Here is a 17,404-nt window from a genome sequence, read left to right as displayed (position 1 = left end):
TGTTTAGTATATAATAAGTAACAAGATTATTATTTGAACTGTCTCTGGCAAAAATAGCTACAATGTAATTTTTGTATTGATTCACAGCTATACTTTGTTTTATCTATAATTCTATTTTTTTAAAAATTAAGCACCTATTTTACAACCTTTTGTGATCTGAACATAAGTTTTAACATACCCGCTATCTTTCTATAGCCACAAAATTTGTTAAGTTCCACCAAAGACGTGGGAAAGATACTGTGCCAAAATGTATTCGGTTGTACTCCCACTAATGCACTGAAATTAAATTGTGACAATGGAAACCTCAGATAGTATCTTGAAAATATTCAGAGTTAGAATAATCAGTGTCCTTAGATGAGATATAAATTACAAAAAGCATATACTACTGTCTACAGCTTATTTGGAAAAATGTTTAAAAACAACACACTCCTCCACACCCCAAAAAGCTTTGAGTACTGTATTTAAGTTTTCAAGTCAACCCAGAACTGGAAACTCACAAGACAAGGCAACACTATCTTTTGATAGTTTTAAAATCAACTTACGTTGCTGAAAGATGTCTGATTAGTGCACTAGAACTTGTATATTAATCACAGAACCACAGAATGGTTTGGGTTGGAAGGGATCTTAAATTATCACCCAGTCCAACCCCCCTGCCATGGGCAGGGACACCTTCCACTAGACCAGGTTGCTCAAAGCCCCATCCAGCCTGGCCTTGAACACGTGCAATGATGGGGCACCCACAACTTGTCTGGGCAACCTGTTCCAGTGTCTCACCACTCTCATGGTAAAAAAGTTTCTTCCTTACATCCAATCTAAATCTACCCTCTTTCAGTTTAAAACCATTGCCTCTTGTCCTGTTACTACAAGCCTTGGTAAAAAGTCTCTCTCCATCTTCCTTATAAGCCCCCTTCAAGTATTGAAAGGCCACAATAAGGTCTCCCTGGAGCCTTCTCTTCTCCAGGCTGAACAACCCCAACTCTCTCAGCCTTTCTTCACAGGAGAGGTGTTAGAGCCCTCTGATCATTTTTGTGGCCCTCCTCTGGACTCGCTCTAACAGATCCATGTCTGATTTGTGCTGGGGACTCCAGAATTGGATGCAGTACTCCGCGTGGGGTCTCAGGAGAGCAGAGTAGGTGGGGGGAATCACCTCCCTCGACCTGCTGGCCATGCTGCTTTTCATGCAGCCCAGAATACAATTGGTCTTCTGGGCTGCAAGCGCACATTGCCAGTTCATGTCCCATTTTTCATCCACCAGTGTCCCCACAGTCGTTCTCAATCAATTCATCCCCCAGCCTGTATTGATAATGGGGATCGCCCCAGCGCAGGTGCAGGACATTGCACTTGGCCTTGCTGAACTCCGTGAGGTTCACATAAGCCCACTCCCCCAGCCTGTCAAGGTCCCTCTGGATGGCACCCCTTCCTTCAAGTGAACCAACTGCACCCACTCAGTTTGGTGTCATCCGCAAACTTGTTGAGGTTGCACTCAATCCCATTGTCTATGTTATTAATAAATATATTAAACAGCACCGGTCCCAATACGGACCCATAAGGGACACCACTTGTTACTGATCTCCATTTGGACATATTAAATCTATCAGTTTAATTAATACACTGGAAATATGTATTTATTTTTAACAGTAAGGTTTTTCCATTAAATTCCATGATTTTCACCTATAATGAAAACAACTGTTCCTACTACAGGTATCTCCTATTTCCGACCATATTTCAGCGCAACTATTACTGATCATGGCTTAAGAGGTATCAGAATGGAAGCAACTTTGATTAAAATATAAGTCTGGAGTGAAAACTTCATAACCTTGTGGAAAAACAAATTCTGTTGTCTAGGCCAGGATAAAATACAAAGAAAACTAAAGCTAAGATTCTCTGAAGTATTTTAAAACAAGCTTGCCCTTGCATATATTGACAGTTCAGCATTACAGACAAACGGGTTGCTCATACCTTGCACTTGGTGAAGATATTCTTCCTAATCAAATCTTTTGTTTTTCCAAATTTGGATGATGATGGCACTGTGTTAAGAGCAACTGCAGATGTAACCTACAGAACATTCATTCTTTCCAGTACCCAATTAATTAGTTTATAAGAACGCTATTTCATACTACTTTCTGTAAGTCGCTAGCCTCGTTAACCAATGTTGGATAGGCATTAGAAAGAACATCCAGCTTAAAGTTGTTTCCATTTATCCATTTCCTGATAGACTTCCAGTTTCCTCCCCACTTAACCCAATGACAAAATAATTACCTTGGAATTTCTTACAACTTTGTCAAAGTAGATTTTCATCTTTTCCAATGCCCTTATCCAAGAAGGTGGTGGCAAAGGAAGCCTGAAAACATTGATAATGTAAGTTTTAGTGTTTCGTAGTTGACTTTTTTCTTCTCCAAAAAACATTCACCTTGTAAATAATCTTTGGGGTTTAAGCATCAACCCGAGAATGGTCATAAGCCCCCAACTACTACTTAGGCTTTGGTTTAAATATTTATTTCCATTTTGTAGGAAGATAAATGTAGAATTTCAGGTTAAGGGTAGTGAAAAAAGTCTAAAAATCTGGAGTAATAAACATTAAACACTCAAACCAGAAGACAGGAGGAGAAAAAGCAGTGGAAATCTTATGGAACTTTTTTGTTTTCCTCCAGTGTTTGGCTGACTGTTTGATTGCTCTGATTCACCAATTCTTTGAACATAGAAAGTATCTAGGGAATCTAATGCCAAGAGCTCAATTTCAACAACAAAAAAGGAATTTCACCTATCCTTGTTGTCCATAAGAACAAGTGTATGTTTAGCAATTTGAAAACTTATGCTATTTATTTCCTTAAGTTAAACACCAACTTTTAAGTACTTGTTTCTCAATGTCCAAGCTTAATCCATTTCAAACTAAGTAAATTAAAAAAAGAAACCCATCAATTCTAAATTACGTAATTCAAAATAAAAAGTGTTTAGTCACAGCTACAAGCCAAACTTTTACAACCGCAAATGGTCATTCTTTTAGACAACTTTGGTACATGAAGCAATGAAGCATATGTAAAAATTTCCTTTGCACGAACAATTCTACAATTATTATTATTTGTTATTTTAATTATTTAACATTCTGACTAATGTGATGTCATAATAAATAAAACAAAAATGTAAATGCTTTTTTCTCTTTTTTTTTTTGCCTTCAGGGGAGAAGGGGAAAAGGGAGGGGAAGGAAGGCAAAGGGGAATTTAGCACTGCCTTCACCTGCTTGCAAAAGGTCAGGGTATGGAAATGTAACACTGACCGAAACAAATATCTCAACTGAATAGTCCTCATAGAGATGATTTTACTTCCAGTTGTAGTTCAATAATTAATGGACTCTCTCCTCAAAAGACACCAATTTCTCTTTTACATACTGTATTAGAAAACTCTCTTAGAAAACTTAGGTATACCGATAATAATAAGCCTGTGCTAAAATATGTTCTAAAATCTCATGCCCTAATCAAAGGTGTGCTAAAGTGTTAATAAAATGTTACTAAATAACAGCAAGGGGAAAAAAGGCCAATCACTGTAAAGCACTGAAGAAAACAGTAAACAATAATGCCAATCTCTGAAGCTTTGTGGGTTAAAAATACAGGCCCCAGGTTCTAGCTGCGCTGGATGCTCATTTTGACAGGGTGAAGGGAATATAGTTTCACTCCACATCATGAAGTGACAAATTCTGTGTTGTTTACATAAATCCCTCCAGCCAAGAAAAGGTGATCTAATGTCTTTTAAATTTGATCGGGAAAATGACAACAGTCATTACTTTACTTTCTTTACATATCTTAAAGGAAAAGAGAATAAAGACAGACAGCAAAGAGCATTCTCCTCTTCCTTGTGAAGCCCTCTAATATATACACTCACTTAAACAGCCTTAGTGCAATGACTAAGTATGTTATATATACAAAACCCCCATAACTTTTACTTAATAATTCTCCAGAGAACTTTCATTCTCAGCTCTTTGTTTTAACAGATTAAGAGATCCCCTACAGAAGAAAACTACTAGAGCACATAGCAGTGACTTATTATATGGATGTACCTTTTCATTCTTGTGTTTATTTTTTCGTATATATCTATCCTTATAGCTACATTTGACAGGACTCTTACTGCTCATTAATTAGATTGAAGAAACCAAGAGGAGTAAGGTCTACTTCCCGCACTCCCAACTAAACTCATTAAGTTAATCGCAGTAGAATAACTTAGAAAAAACTTGTGTCAGCTACCTAATAATGGTCATCTCTATGATGATGAATTTCTTCTGTTTCTACATAACTTTATACCAATTTTCAAGAGATTATAAGGGATTGTAATACATATATATAAAAATTTTGGGTAAAGAGTTAGCCTCCTTATCAAAGAGGACATAAGGAGGAACCAGGACAAAAAGATGTTTAATTGCGATTTTCTCATGGCAAGCTACAGAGAATTCTATAAAGCTACCTTTTTACAAGGAACTGACCAAAACAAATGCATGGAAAAAACCCAGCCAAGCAAATTTAATGTAATGTGCTTTTTTAAAAAAAAAGGTGAACTCTTTTTTTCCAAACCTGGTTTAGAACAATTTGCTCTGTTCCCAGGGATAAAGCTTTTCATACTATATTTTCCTTATTCGTTAAGACACATTTGACATGATACACTATTTCAGTTCTTCAGACTTGTCCTGTAACCAGATCAGCCAGAACAGAACCTAGAAGAAAAATCGGCAAAAGCTACTCCCAGTCCATCCATTACTATTATAATGTGATCACAGTAGAACCATATATCTTCATTACAGTTTCACCAATCATTTTGTAAGTATGAACTCTAATAAAGTTTACCTCAATAACACATTAGTTCCAGAGTCAAAGTAATTTTGGCATTTAAACAACCCTAAAGAGAACATCCATATAAAGCTGAGTGAGTCCATATAAATCCTCCCTAAATTTTAGCATGAATCACCAACACTACAGTCCCATCAAAAACTGAATCTCAGCCAGTGGATACAGCTAGGAAGCAATTCAATAGGACAGAGACAGCTATCACCTGAAGCAGCAGGCTGGCCAACTCAGTTGGATGCACTGACCTCCATCTCCAGTTTCAATCAACTTCTAGGGACAGGAACTTAGTACTTATGCTAGTCCACGAAATGGCATTCCTCAAGAAAACATGCCATCTCTTTCAAAATTGAAAGTAATATAACAGATCGACATGATTATTTGCGGATCATTTCTGATCTGTTGGCCGTAACAACAACTACTGACTTTTGGAAATGCATACAGCGTTTTGATAGTTTATTGTTTTCTACTTCGTAGAAATGGTTGTTAATTGTTTTGTCCCCTGTTGTTATCAATTTTCTCTCTCTCTCCAATGAGCTTTCCAAAAATGGATTTCAAGTGGATCTGTACGTTATACAATATATACACACTAGCATCAGAAAAAAAATGACAATTGTGTTAATGATCCCATCTTCCTTCCCGGCCATGAGCAGTACCATGCCCCATTTTCCTCCAACCTAGAACTTCTTTGGATGAAATCCTATTAGAAGAAAGTCAACATTCCCCATTTCATTTGCAGATTTTCTTTAAAACCTTTCTCTCATCTCAAATTTACACAACCGTCACCCTTTTCCCCAGCACACCCTTCTATTCACAACAGATACTGCTCACATAACCTGTTGCAGTAATCACATAACAATGCTGTGAAAGTTATCAATTTAAGTGTGGGTTACTAAATGCAAGATCATTATTGCATTTAGACTGATGAGTGTGTTGAATCTCATCTAATTTTAGGTCTTTATTGAAATACCATAATCAACTTCAGGCAAGAGTGACTGCGTCTATTCAAAATATGATTAAATTTAATTGGCTACAAGTGGTGACCTCTGTATTTCAAAGTATGCTACCTGACAAAATTTAGAACAATTGGCTGCAATTTTTCAGTGTGCCTTTTCTTCACGTATCAATATATTGCTTTATTTCTTATACCACTTTTTGTGCAGCTACATTTTAGAAACTTCACACAAATGTGTGATTGCTATGTTGGAGATTAATATGGGAAACTAGACACTTCAAAAAGTTACACATATTCTTACATGAAGTTCTGAGTTTCAGAGCATCTGTGGATTTAAAGCCTCCCAGTCTGCTATATCGATCTAAGTATAGTACAGTAAAACAATTAAGCTTCTAGATGTGTGTTTAATTAAAAAATTAAAGCAATTCTACAGCAGGTCTAGACTGCATATACTATAAACTCTCATGCTCATGGCTGGAACTTTTTTTTTGCACTATTATTTTAATCATTCCGATTATATTGCAGTAAGTTGCAACACACCGTCCCTTCTGTCAATGCTTCTAGTACTCATTCCTTTCAAGAAAGGCAATTTATTAACCGCTATGTCCCCATACTTGAAAGTGCTTACTTGCTAACATTCACAATGGTTACTAAAAGGAAGAGAAGACACAATGAAACGAAGATTTTCACAAATATGGAAGGTCTTAAACTTTAAGGTTTGAGTTTTATAAAGTACTCCTGTGGCTTTACAGTCATCCTCAAAGTCCAGTCTATTAGAAGCAGACTGCTAAAGACATATGCAGGCAGGTTTTTTAAAGTCAATCTGTAATCCAAGTAATTACATTTATGAGCTCTGGGGGGAAAAAAAAAAATCTCACTATTACATTACAAGCAGGGCTTTCTTAAAACAGTCATTAAAAAACAATCTTTGCCAGCCAAATCCAATTCCAATGCATATTATGGGAATCTCTAAATACAGAGCTTTCCTAAACTAATTTAGTGAAGGAAGACTGGCAGGAAACAAATTAAAATCAGCATAGCTGAAGGTTTTACATCATGAAACACAACTTATATCCCTGTTCCTACTGTAATTACCCCCTACAATCAACAATGTACCAAAAAAACATCAAATGACTGAGAATCTAGCTCATCAACAACTATCACTGTATTACCTTTAATCTAGCTGGAATTATGGCCAAGATATTTCCCCAATGAATATATCTTTGTGACAAACATGACCTGCCACTGGACGTCATTACCACTGTGTAAATGCAGCTGGAAGAACATCACCTGTACCTGACTAAATCCTCAGAAGCTGCAGAACAGAACACCTCAGTGACTACACCTATACTCTAGGAAGTCAACTCTTTTGTATATGATACATTAATTCTTCAGTAATTTTCTCCTCCCACCCTTCCCTCTCCCCTCCCTCCTGGCTGGGCGATCAACTGTGTCCCAAAACCTGCATAGCTTACACTTCTAAGGAAATTGCTTAGTTGAGAGAAAGCTGTGAAAAAGTCTTTAGGTTAGAGCTATGCAAGGTAAGAAAGGTAAAGCTACAGACAAAGACAGGTTTGTTAGTGGCTCAAAGATTCAAAAGGAAGAACATGGAAAGGTGCAAAACTAAAAGAAAATCAAACGGAGTCTGAAGAGGATAATCCAGCACCATAGAGGGTCTGTTACAAGTAGCGGCAGCCTCCTCCCTCCCACCTGACCGATGCCTGCCTGGCCAGCGGAGACTCTTCAGGTGTCTTATTGGAAGCTATGAGTGCACTAGCAGTTTTTAAATCCTACCTAACCTTTGTGCACGTTGTCTAATAATAATAGTTTGCAGTCAAGTATACCCTCTTTGCACTCTAAAATACCTGTGAATAAGCAACCCTGAGATGGACGGTAAGAACACACATACCACATTATCTGCATTTTGTAAGTCATGCTGTGTGCCAACGTTCTCCTTAAGTGCATTAGGCAAGGAATCATAATCTTTAATATCATAGTACTCCATAAAGCATCAACTTATATAAATTTAAAATGCTAAATGTGCAAGTGAGATGGAGTTGCAGCTTATCCATTTCTTCCTGAAAACTGACTGTTAAAAACCATGGTGATGCTCCCACAAAAGGCAACAAATTTTCACTTCCACAGATATTTAGAAGAGCTCAACATTGAATTGTAGGCCACTTAAGCCCAAAAAAATTCTCTGAACAGCTATGTTAAGAGAATTATGAGCCCAGACAGGCACCCCTACTAACCAAACACCTCTGAAAGATATATTTCCCAATTCATTCCACCTACTAATAATATTACACCAGTGACACCTAAAGATTGGGAAAGTTGGCAATCAGAACACAAAGGAAAAAAAATTCAGGTAAAGAACAGCTGTTTAAGGAAAAATTGAATACCAACCTTAACAGAGGCTGCTCAAGATGTTAGAAGACCAACATGCCTTTAAGGAGTCAGATCCTAAAGTGAAGTAAATTACTATCTATTGACATCAGTAGACCTTTGTTCCCCCATAAAATACAGCATCAAGTCTATGCAGGATTTAAACACTGGGTGGCAGAAAAGGCCATCATCTCAGCATCCCCTTTTAGATGCAAGGGAGCACCCAAGATACCCACATGAGGCTGGAACACAGGATATGGAAGAGAAGTTTCAGGTGACCCACACCGTTCTGGAGGGGCAGCTGGAGGACAGGCCACCTAAACCAGAACTAAAACACATGCTTTGGCACCTGACAGCTGTCCTATTTTTGCTGCACTGAGAGTTTCTGAACTATAGTAGTTTATAACTCACTTTAAGAAAAAACTGAAAAAAGGGTAGCACACTGAGCTATGATCAGCTGCTCCACCACAGTTCAGAAGACTGAGCTGGAGAGAACATCTGGTTAGGCAGCAGGGGACCAGCACAGAATCTGCTGCCCTGATGTAAATTGTGGCTTGTGGGACGCAGCGTTTATACTCTGAACCCTACGTATAGCATTTCAAAGCACATTTGGCATGGACATCACTTGAGACTTCATAAAACTGAAGGAGGAAGAAAAAACTAAAGAAAAGAAGAGATTTCTCCCATTACATGGCTTAGTTAAGTAAATTTCATTTCCTCTACAGCACTTACAAGCCTTAATTCCCAAAACAGAGAGTATCACCAACAAATACAAACAAGACAAAACCTGTAGGTGGACAGTCCAAACGATTCCCACTGGTTATGATTTGGTGCCTTCACAGGACCAGCAAAGCATGGACACATAAAATCCAGTTTAAAAAAGCACTGAAAACAGGGCCTCAAAAGAGATGCCAGGGGATGTCTGCTGGCCCCAGAACCTTGTAACTAACATCATTTCTTGCTGATCATACTGCTGCATTCCAAGAAGCAGGACTTTGTAATCAAAACCAGAATGTAATTCAACCTCTGACTGTTGTGCCAAATTCTTCTCCTAGATTGAGCAAGAACTTAAAATTTTGCCTAAGTGCTCAGGTGAAAAGGGTCACAATATTAAAAAAAAGACAAACCAAACACAAAACTTAGGGCATCACGTGATTTCTACCGACTTCCATCATTACTCCTAAAGGCTCACAGAAATATATCAGTATACCTATTGTCCCTTAGAATTGGGTTAAGAAAGTGTAGGATCTAACAAAGCCTAATAAGACCTAATGAGAGAAAAGGAATACAGAGCCTTAAAAATCAAAACAATACTCTCAGATCTCAATAAGCCTAGAAAGGCAGCATCATTTACACATTTTAATTATGTAGTGCTTGAAAAAACCCAACAACTTATCTTTGCTAGGTAATATCTTGCTCTCAATTCTTTTTAAATTGTTTTGCCTGATTAGGATTTTAGATACATTTGCTATATGGAGAAATGAATTTAAATCAAAACACAATCAACCACTCTAGTTGTGATCCCACCTGTTCTCCAGCATCTACAGCATCACTTCTAATGAACTTGGCAGCTGAATAATCTTCAAATATGATTTTAGGAAGGAAAAATTGTTATACTTAGCCTGCGCTAAATTAATTACAAGCAGAATCCTTACTTAAGATGGGAGGGTGTTTACATGTATTTCGAGTGAGCTATCTTAAACAGAATCACAATAGAGACAGGCACTTAATTTACCACAAAATTAACTAGACAGTGCCGGCTAGACTACAGGTCCAGAGCTTGTGGAATCCCTTCTACCTTACAGCATTTCCCTTTCATGAATTCAGGGATAGGAAAGCCGCATTTCAACACAAACCAAGACAAAGTATATAAAAATTTGGTTTTAAAAAGTATTATTAAAATAAACTGCAATCCTCACTCAAGCTTTGTGGTTCTGGTTTTTGGGTTGGCAGCTGAGGGCGGGTGGGGGGGATGGATAAGGACATGGGTGGCAGAAAAGGCCATCATCTCAGCATCCCCTTTTAGATGCAAGGGAGCACCCAAGAAACCCTAATGAGGCTGGAACACAGGATACGGAAGAGAAGTTTCAGGTGACCCACACCGTTCTGGAGGGGCAGCTGGAGGACAGGCCACCTAAACCAGAAGGGATGGAGATGAAGGAGAGGAAGATTCACCACATTAACACATTTAAGAAAAAAAATTCCCATTCCAGATTTTAGAAAAACTGGAAAAATGTGCCAAAATTATGAAAGTGGAAGTTTATTTCTGAATCAGTTTTTTGTTGCTTTTTTAAAGCAGAATTTATAATACTTTTCTTGAAAAAAAAGTTAAGCAGAAAATATTCTTTTATTTGTCCAGTTATTTTACCTCCAAACTCTCATTTTACTGAAATTGAGGTTTTATTCTCATGTGACACCACCTTGAATAGCATAATTTTAAGTTGCTGTTTACAATTTATCAAAAAGTTCACTGTTTGTACAACACTTGTACAAATATGGATTAAAAAAAAATATACAATTCTACTGCTCATTAAGTGTTGTCTCCAAGTTCACAATACAAAACATGCTTTTATCTTCTTAAGTTGCTCTATGGTGCTAGAGATGCAACATCCAGGTTGTCCTCTGAACAGTTTTACTACTGCTTTTCTTGGAGCTACTCTAGACTTAAGTAAATATTACTAAAAATATAGTATTTTAAATACACCATGATTATAGTCCTTTTTTGCGTGGATATAGATCTTTGGCCACCTTCTGTTACAGTAAGTATTCACAGTCCTCTTCCCAGACAACTGAATAATCTTGCAAATGCTGTGAGACAAATTTACTTACATCTTGACTTTCAAAGAAAATGCAGACAGACTAAACTGATAAAGCAATTGTTACTTAATCTCTTTCATGGCAGAGAATTAGTTTCTCTCAATTCCAAAGTAAATTGAGCATTCTTTGTATTTGATGTCTAAGTGCCTGTAGATTTAACAATTCTTCCCACTACAGAAGGAATTTAGAACAAGCACTGTACAGGAGAACAGGCTGTACTAGCTGAAGAGATTTGTCTCAGAAAGCAAGCTTTTTGGTATACCATTCAATAGATTGTGTTTGGTATCATTTATTTTCAGCAAACTTTGAACAACTGCAAGCAACTTGAGTCTCTCTCACAGATTTTTATACTCCCATCTTTCAGACTAGAGCTGCTCATTTACTGGTATGGAAATTAGCAGGCACGTCAATAAAGCCTGAATGGAGAAAGAAAGAAAAAAAAACCACACCCACAAAAAAAACCAACAACCCACAAAACCCAAAACCCTACAAAAAACCAACCAAACAAAAACTCCCCAAAAAACCAAACAAATGAAAATCCCACAAAAAATCAACCAAACAAAAAACCCAAAAAACCTCCCCAAAAACCAAACAAACATTTTCAATAAAACATCAGCTCTGATCCTTTCCTAAATTTTGTCTGGGACATGTACACACAAAAAAGAGAAAAAAAAAACCAAACGATTTTTTAATCCGTTCTGAGCAACTTAGAGAAACATAATTGTTATATCTTTTAAGCCTTAAAATTTGACTATAAATGCACACAGAATATTTAATGTTTCAGATATTAGGACTGAAGAAGCCCTTAATGACTAAAAACAGTTCACTGCACAGCTTGCTGTGCTTGAAGGGGAAGGACGGGTTTCCCTTAAAAAAGGGAACCCAAATTTGTTGTTGCATTTCACTAGAGGGCAGGGGATGGGGAATGACATACAAGGGACCCTCAGTCATCCACAGCATTATTTTTACTCATCAGTAGAGCATAGATTCAATTTCCCTGGTCTCTGCTATTTCCTAATCTCTTCTCTCCCCATCACAGCTCTTTCCACTCCCCCTTTCCAGCATTCAGTCTGGCATCTATTCCGATCACATAGGATGAAAAGTAATTATGCAGCGGTGTCCCTCCCCAGTGAGTACAGGCACGTATCACTCACTGAACAGACCCGTGAAGCAAGTTCTTCAGTTCTGAATAAATGCTTAACATTGCCAAGTGCTACCTTAAAAGCAGCTTGCTGTTTCTTTCATTTGCAAATCCTTCCAAAACACTCAATATCAGCACCACTTCCTTTCCCAATAGGAAGAACCTGCCTCTGCTTGGAACAGAGAAAGGTCCATAATTGCACTCAACTTATTTTCGCACTAGAGAAGTCGGTACCACATACTTTTTGATTATACATAAGCATAAAATGAAATAACGTGTGAAATACCGTTGTATTGATATTAAACCTTTAAGATTATCTGAAATAGAATTTATTTGAATATGAATTTAAAGATTAATAGGAAGCAACTCAGACAGGATATTATTGTTAGACATACTAAAATGCATTTTTTATAATAATTAAAATCACAATTCAAAAAAGCCCCCTGAATTCATCAGTTAAATTGTCCCAAATAAAAAGTAAATGAAGAGCAGCTCATTCTATTAAGTAACATAGTGCGTAAGTCACTTATTACACGGGTCACTCAGTTTCATTGGAATTGTGAGTTACAATGCAAGAGTTTCCATTAAACAGTTGACCTATGCTATGTTACATTGCTTCTGCAATAGTGACCTTCTTAAAAGTTACAACCCCCAGAAGCTATAAAACTGTCGGCCTCAAGAGTATAGCCTATGAATACAAGAAAAATCTTTTTTGGCAACTAACTGAACATATGTAATTCTGATCCAAGGTTTAAGGACATCTGCCACATAAGCATATCCAGTGAATGGCAATTCAATGGAAGTGAGAGAGAAAAACAAGGGAGAAACAGTAAATTGAACGTGCGGCACACAAAACCTAACTACTAACAGATTACCAAGAGACCAGAACTCTACAGTTGCTGAGTGATGAGCCACCGAAGGAACCACTCAAGTGTAACCTTGAAAGGGTTAAAACAGAACTTCGTAATCGATACAAAAGGCAAACAAGATTATTATGCATCTCAAGGGGGAAAAAAAGCAAATTTATCATGGAATAAGAGATGAGTGACACTGTATAGAATTTATTAAGAAATGTTTTAAGGAGATTGTGGGGTTGTGCGAAACTTATTGTGGGATGTTTAGGGGAAGAATCTAAGACAAGGAAAGGGTGGTTCAGTATGAACAAACATGGGAAAATGGGAGAAAGAGACTGAAATAACCTGGCTGCCTGTGCCTGTTTCTTCATTTAAACCACTGAAATATTCAGCATACGAGAAATCCCCTCGCTCCCAATACCTCCGAGAATACAAAGTAAACAGTATTAAATGCTAATCATCATCTGGCATTAACACATGGTTTGACACACACTATATTTATACTAGTTAATTAAATGTGCCCAAACTGGTTCCCTAAAACTGCCTACTGAAAATGACCCCTGCGCTCTGTATATTAACTGTTGATCGACCTTTGGAAGCTCTTTGGAATGGAGTTAGTTGTCCTGGGGCAAAACTTCTGCTACATTTCAACAATCTGACAGTTTGACAATAAATTTCCAGAGCTTGCAAGTTTTTTCCAGCTTTTCTTATTCTTTTATTTATTTATATATATAAATGTAATATATTACATATAATACATATTATATACAAATATAATATATAATATGAAAATGCATTTTGTAATATGTAAAATATATTTAAATGTAATATATTCTTATATAATAAATATAAAAATAGGTATCTATACACAAAAATATTTTAATCTTCTTTAAAATAAAAAATATAATATGTAATAACTACATAATATAATTATATATAATACATACATGCACATGGTATATAATATGTACTTATGTAGCCATAGATGACAGAAGAATAACAAAACTTAAATACTATTATTCAGTGTTAGATTTTAAGTATTTAGCAAAGTAAAGGAATTTAACTCAGCATTTCATAACTGTTGAACAACCCAAATGACTTTTCCAGTTTGGCGAATAGTGTAGTTTTAATAGAACTAGTAAGAAATAATTACCACTAACACCCCCAAGTGACATTTTATACTTACTTTGCATAGTCAAAGAGCCTGCTGTCCCAGAGCTGATGAGTTCCTTTAGGACCGGAATGGAAGAAACAAGAATCTGTACCATCAAATTTGTTGAGACCATCTTCAGAGTTTTTTGACGCATGGCTGTGCACAACATCCAGCAGAACAGTGATGCCCATTGAGTGAGCAACGTCAATCATTTCTTTCAGATCATCTGGAGTTCCATAGCGGCTATCAACATGAAAATGCCATGTGTTATGAGTGATACAATCTGAACTTAAGCTGACAATACTGAACGATACTCATAAAAACGACATCAAAGTCAGAAGTTCTTCATCACCTAGTTTCCAGTCGTATACAGGTTATTTTTTCAGCCTCTTAAGTAGTAGCCATTGATTACAAACTGACAATTGAAAACAACTTTTTAATTATAAAAATTACATCATGCATGCATGCAATGTTTTGCAGAAATAGTTTCAAAGTTTTATTCTTTCCTTTTAATCTGTTAATACATCAAATTCAGTATAAAAGATAACTGATACAACTTAAGGCTTCTATTTAATATTGAACACTTCTTTACTTTCTAAGAGACAAGAATCTATTTATATTACTGGAATAAAGTAATCCATGATGATTACAAAAGTAAATGTACGTTCATGAAAGTCCCCAAAATACATCATCTACTGCTGTCCTGCTTAATTATTTGTTTTAGGTACTATACTATTTTCCAACCTGGTTTTAAAAGATTTGTCTCCTGCGTCCGACACTTTTCTTTCAACTAATTAAGCCAGTTAAAACTTCCTGTCTATCTAAATTTAGCCTGGTTGTCACTTGCGCTTCACCAAGATGAAAAAAAAAGTATCACAACATTCAGTTTTATCATAATTTTCTTAACAATTACCTGAATACATTTTCCATTTATTTTCACCCTAGGCCTCAAATCTAAGTACAGTCTGTTACAAGCGTGAGAAAAAGTTCCACAGAACACAGAACCATGATTTTCATCAAGTTTATTATGAACAAGTAGTGTACGGTTGTTTATCATAAAACAATGACTTGCACATCGTGTTTGTTACTGTCAAGAATTCCACAACACAAAACCCATGCATAAAGACTGCTGAAGCTGGATTAGCTGGAATATGCTATGACAGCTGAAGTTACTTACAAAGTTACCTTTTTGTTTGTATCCTATACAAAGTGTTTCACAGAACAGCTGATCACTATGCCAAATTGATTTCAGATTTAAGAAGAAGCCAGAGCAAATACCGAATCCGTTACTTTCTCTTTCCATTAAACATGTACTTGCAAACACACACATACAGGCATACTGATTTCAATGGATGGGGAGTAAGGTAAAAGAACAGAGAAGATGCTGAAGTACTTAAACCTACCTTGATGCTGCAAAGAAGCTTGTGACCTGATAACCAAAACTGGCATAGTATGCATGTTCCATAATAGCCATCAGCTGGACACAGTTATATCCTATAAAAACAGAAGAAATAAAACAAACCCCTGCCTTAAGGATAGTTAAAAGAGGATTCAACACCTGTAACATATTCATTCTAGTCTTCTTTCATTGTAGCTGCTTCTAACTCTAATGATTAACAACTAAAGATTCAGTCTCTTTCAAGAAGTAATTCTGCCTAATAGTTTATACTTACATGATCTTCCATTAGAAATGGAACAGTCAATTTGTCAAGTGATCTACATATAACTAGGTGTATTGAATCTCTCAGATTTAGAAGCAATAAGTGATATGCAAATATAACCTTAATTTAACTTCAAAATATTAACTATGCCAATCTGCATGTCCTGAACTTCCGCTTCATTTTTGACACTTGCAGTCAGGGGGTGTGGGGGTAGTCACTGGCTTACACATACTATACCTTATGCCCTATGGAATCTTTTTTTACCACTTCAAAACCACGTTTTTCCAACTTTAATGATTACATTCCCCCTCTACAAGAATCTTTCAAAAAGGAGAAGACACAGAAGTAACGTGTTTTTGTTCTGAGTTTACCAAAGAACCAAGGCAGTACAGGAGGGTTGGGGACATGCTGTCTCACGTATCGCCTAAGACATTTCAGTGCAATATTAAGGGAGGGAAATCTAAAGGGAAAACCACATGCTCATGGTGAAGCCACAGTACTTGCCACACATCTTAACTAAATCAGTTAACTTAATATCAGTGTGTAAGTGTCCCAGATAGCTAGCAAGTGAGGACTATCAGCAAAAGATAACCTTCGGGTTTAATCTACAGTCAGTTGACTGACCACCACCATTTCTCTTTGTCAGTTTAACCAAAATCTTCACTTCATTCTTTAGTTTAGACAAGATACTGGTTTCTTTTTTTATTGCTCTTGTTTTTGAATTTCACAGCTATAAAAGAGTTATTATTAGAAGATAGTTGGCATGAGCTTAGCAATTTGTGAGATTCATTGCTGTTTTATAACTCAGGCTCATTGCACTTACTCTTATTTACAGCATTTTTATAAATAAACAGCAACATAGCATCAAATTAATCTCATTTGGTTTGCTTGCTATTTATTTTGCTATTTGTCATGCACATATTTCTACAAACTATTAATATCTTAGCATTCTTAAATACTGATGTCTTTAAGCTCGTCCAAAACCGAATCTAATAGCCCTGAAAAATACATTTAAAAAAAAAGACTTAATTCCCACAGTGTTTACTTAATGTAAATAAGAACAAACATTATCTATCATTTCTGTATACCCTACCTAAATTTGATATTGCTTTTACTTTGTGGTGTATCAGCCTTTTCATGACATTTCTCCTCCTCAAAGAAAAAATCTGTAGGTAAAGCAGAAAGCTTTCATAATTCTGTTAAACATATTAACCTCCTGGAACAACTGAAATTCTTTGGCAGTAAGGGAAGAGTAACAGATACATAATGTGGAATCCAAATTTACTTTTTGTTGAGGGCCTCCAGATGTACAAACTCCCTCATCTCACCTGCAAGCTCAACTTTATTGAAAGCCAAAAGCCACATTCTGTGAAATACTGATTCAACAAGTAAACCTACAAGAAAAACATATGGCTTCTTCAGGCACTCTGAAAAATAAAAAATCTTTCAAAAAAAAAAAAAAAAAATCAAACAACACATAAGCACAGCCACCATCCACAGAGGTCTCAGCCACGGATGTCACGACTATTTTACAGTTGACTCTAACAAAACATGATTTCATCACAGGGCAGTAAAAGCCAGCAAGTTCTAATATTGTCCATCATAGAAACAG

General features: G+C 36.4%; 1 protein-coding gene across 1 annotated transcript in view; it reads right to left on the bottom strand.

Moving 5' to 3' along the window:
- Window positions 1-17,404, bottom strand: part of GBE1 (1,4-alpha-glucan branching enzyme 1) — a 179,187-nt gene that overhangs the window by 85,824 nt on the left and 75,959 nt on the right. Inside the window, exons 6-7 of the mRNA XM_075170299.1 lie at window positions 15,535-15,625; window positions 14,165-14,374 (exon numbers count right to left, since the gene is read on the bottom strand). Of these exons, the coding sequence (XP_075026400.1) occupies window positions 14,165-14,374; window positions 15,535-15,625 (301 nt within the window). The remainder of the gene's footprint in view (window positions 1-14,164; window positions 14,375-15,534; window positions 15,626-17,404) is intronic.

Source organism: Calonectris borealis, chromosome 1, assembly GCF_964195595.1.
Source record: "Calonectris borealis chromosome 1, bCalBor7.hap1.2, whole genome shotgun sequence".
In the NCBI taxonomy this organism is placed as follows: Eukaryota; Metazoa; Chordata; class Aves; order Procellariiformes; family Procellariidae; genus Calonectris; species Calonectris borealis.
This window is presented reverse-complemented; position numbering and strand designations above follow the sequence as displayed.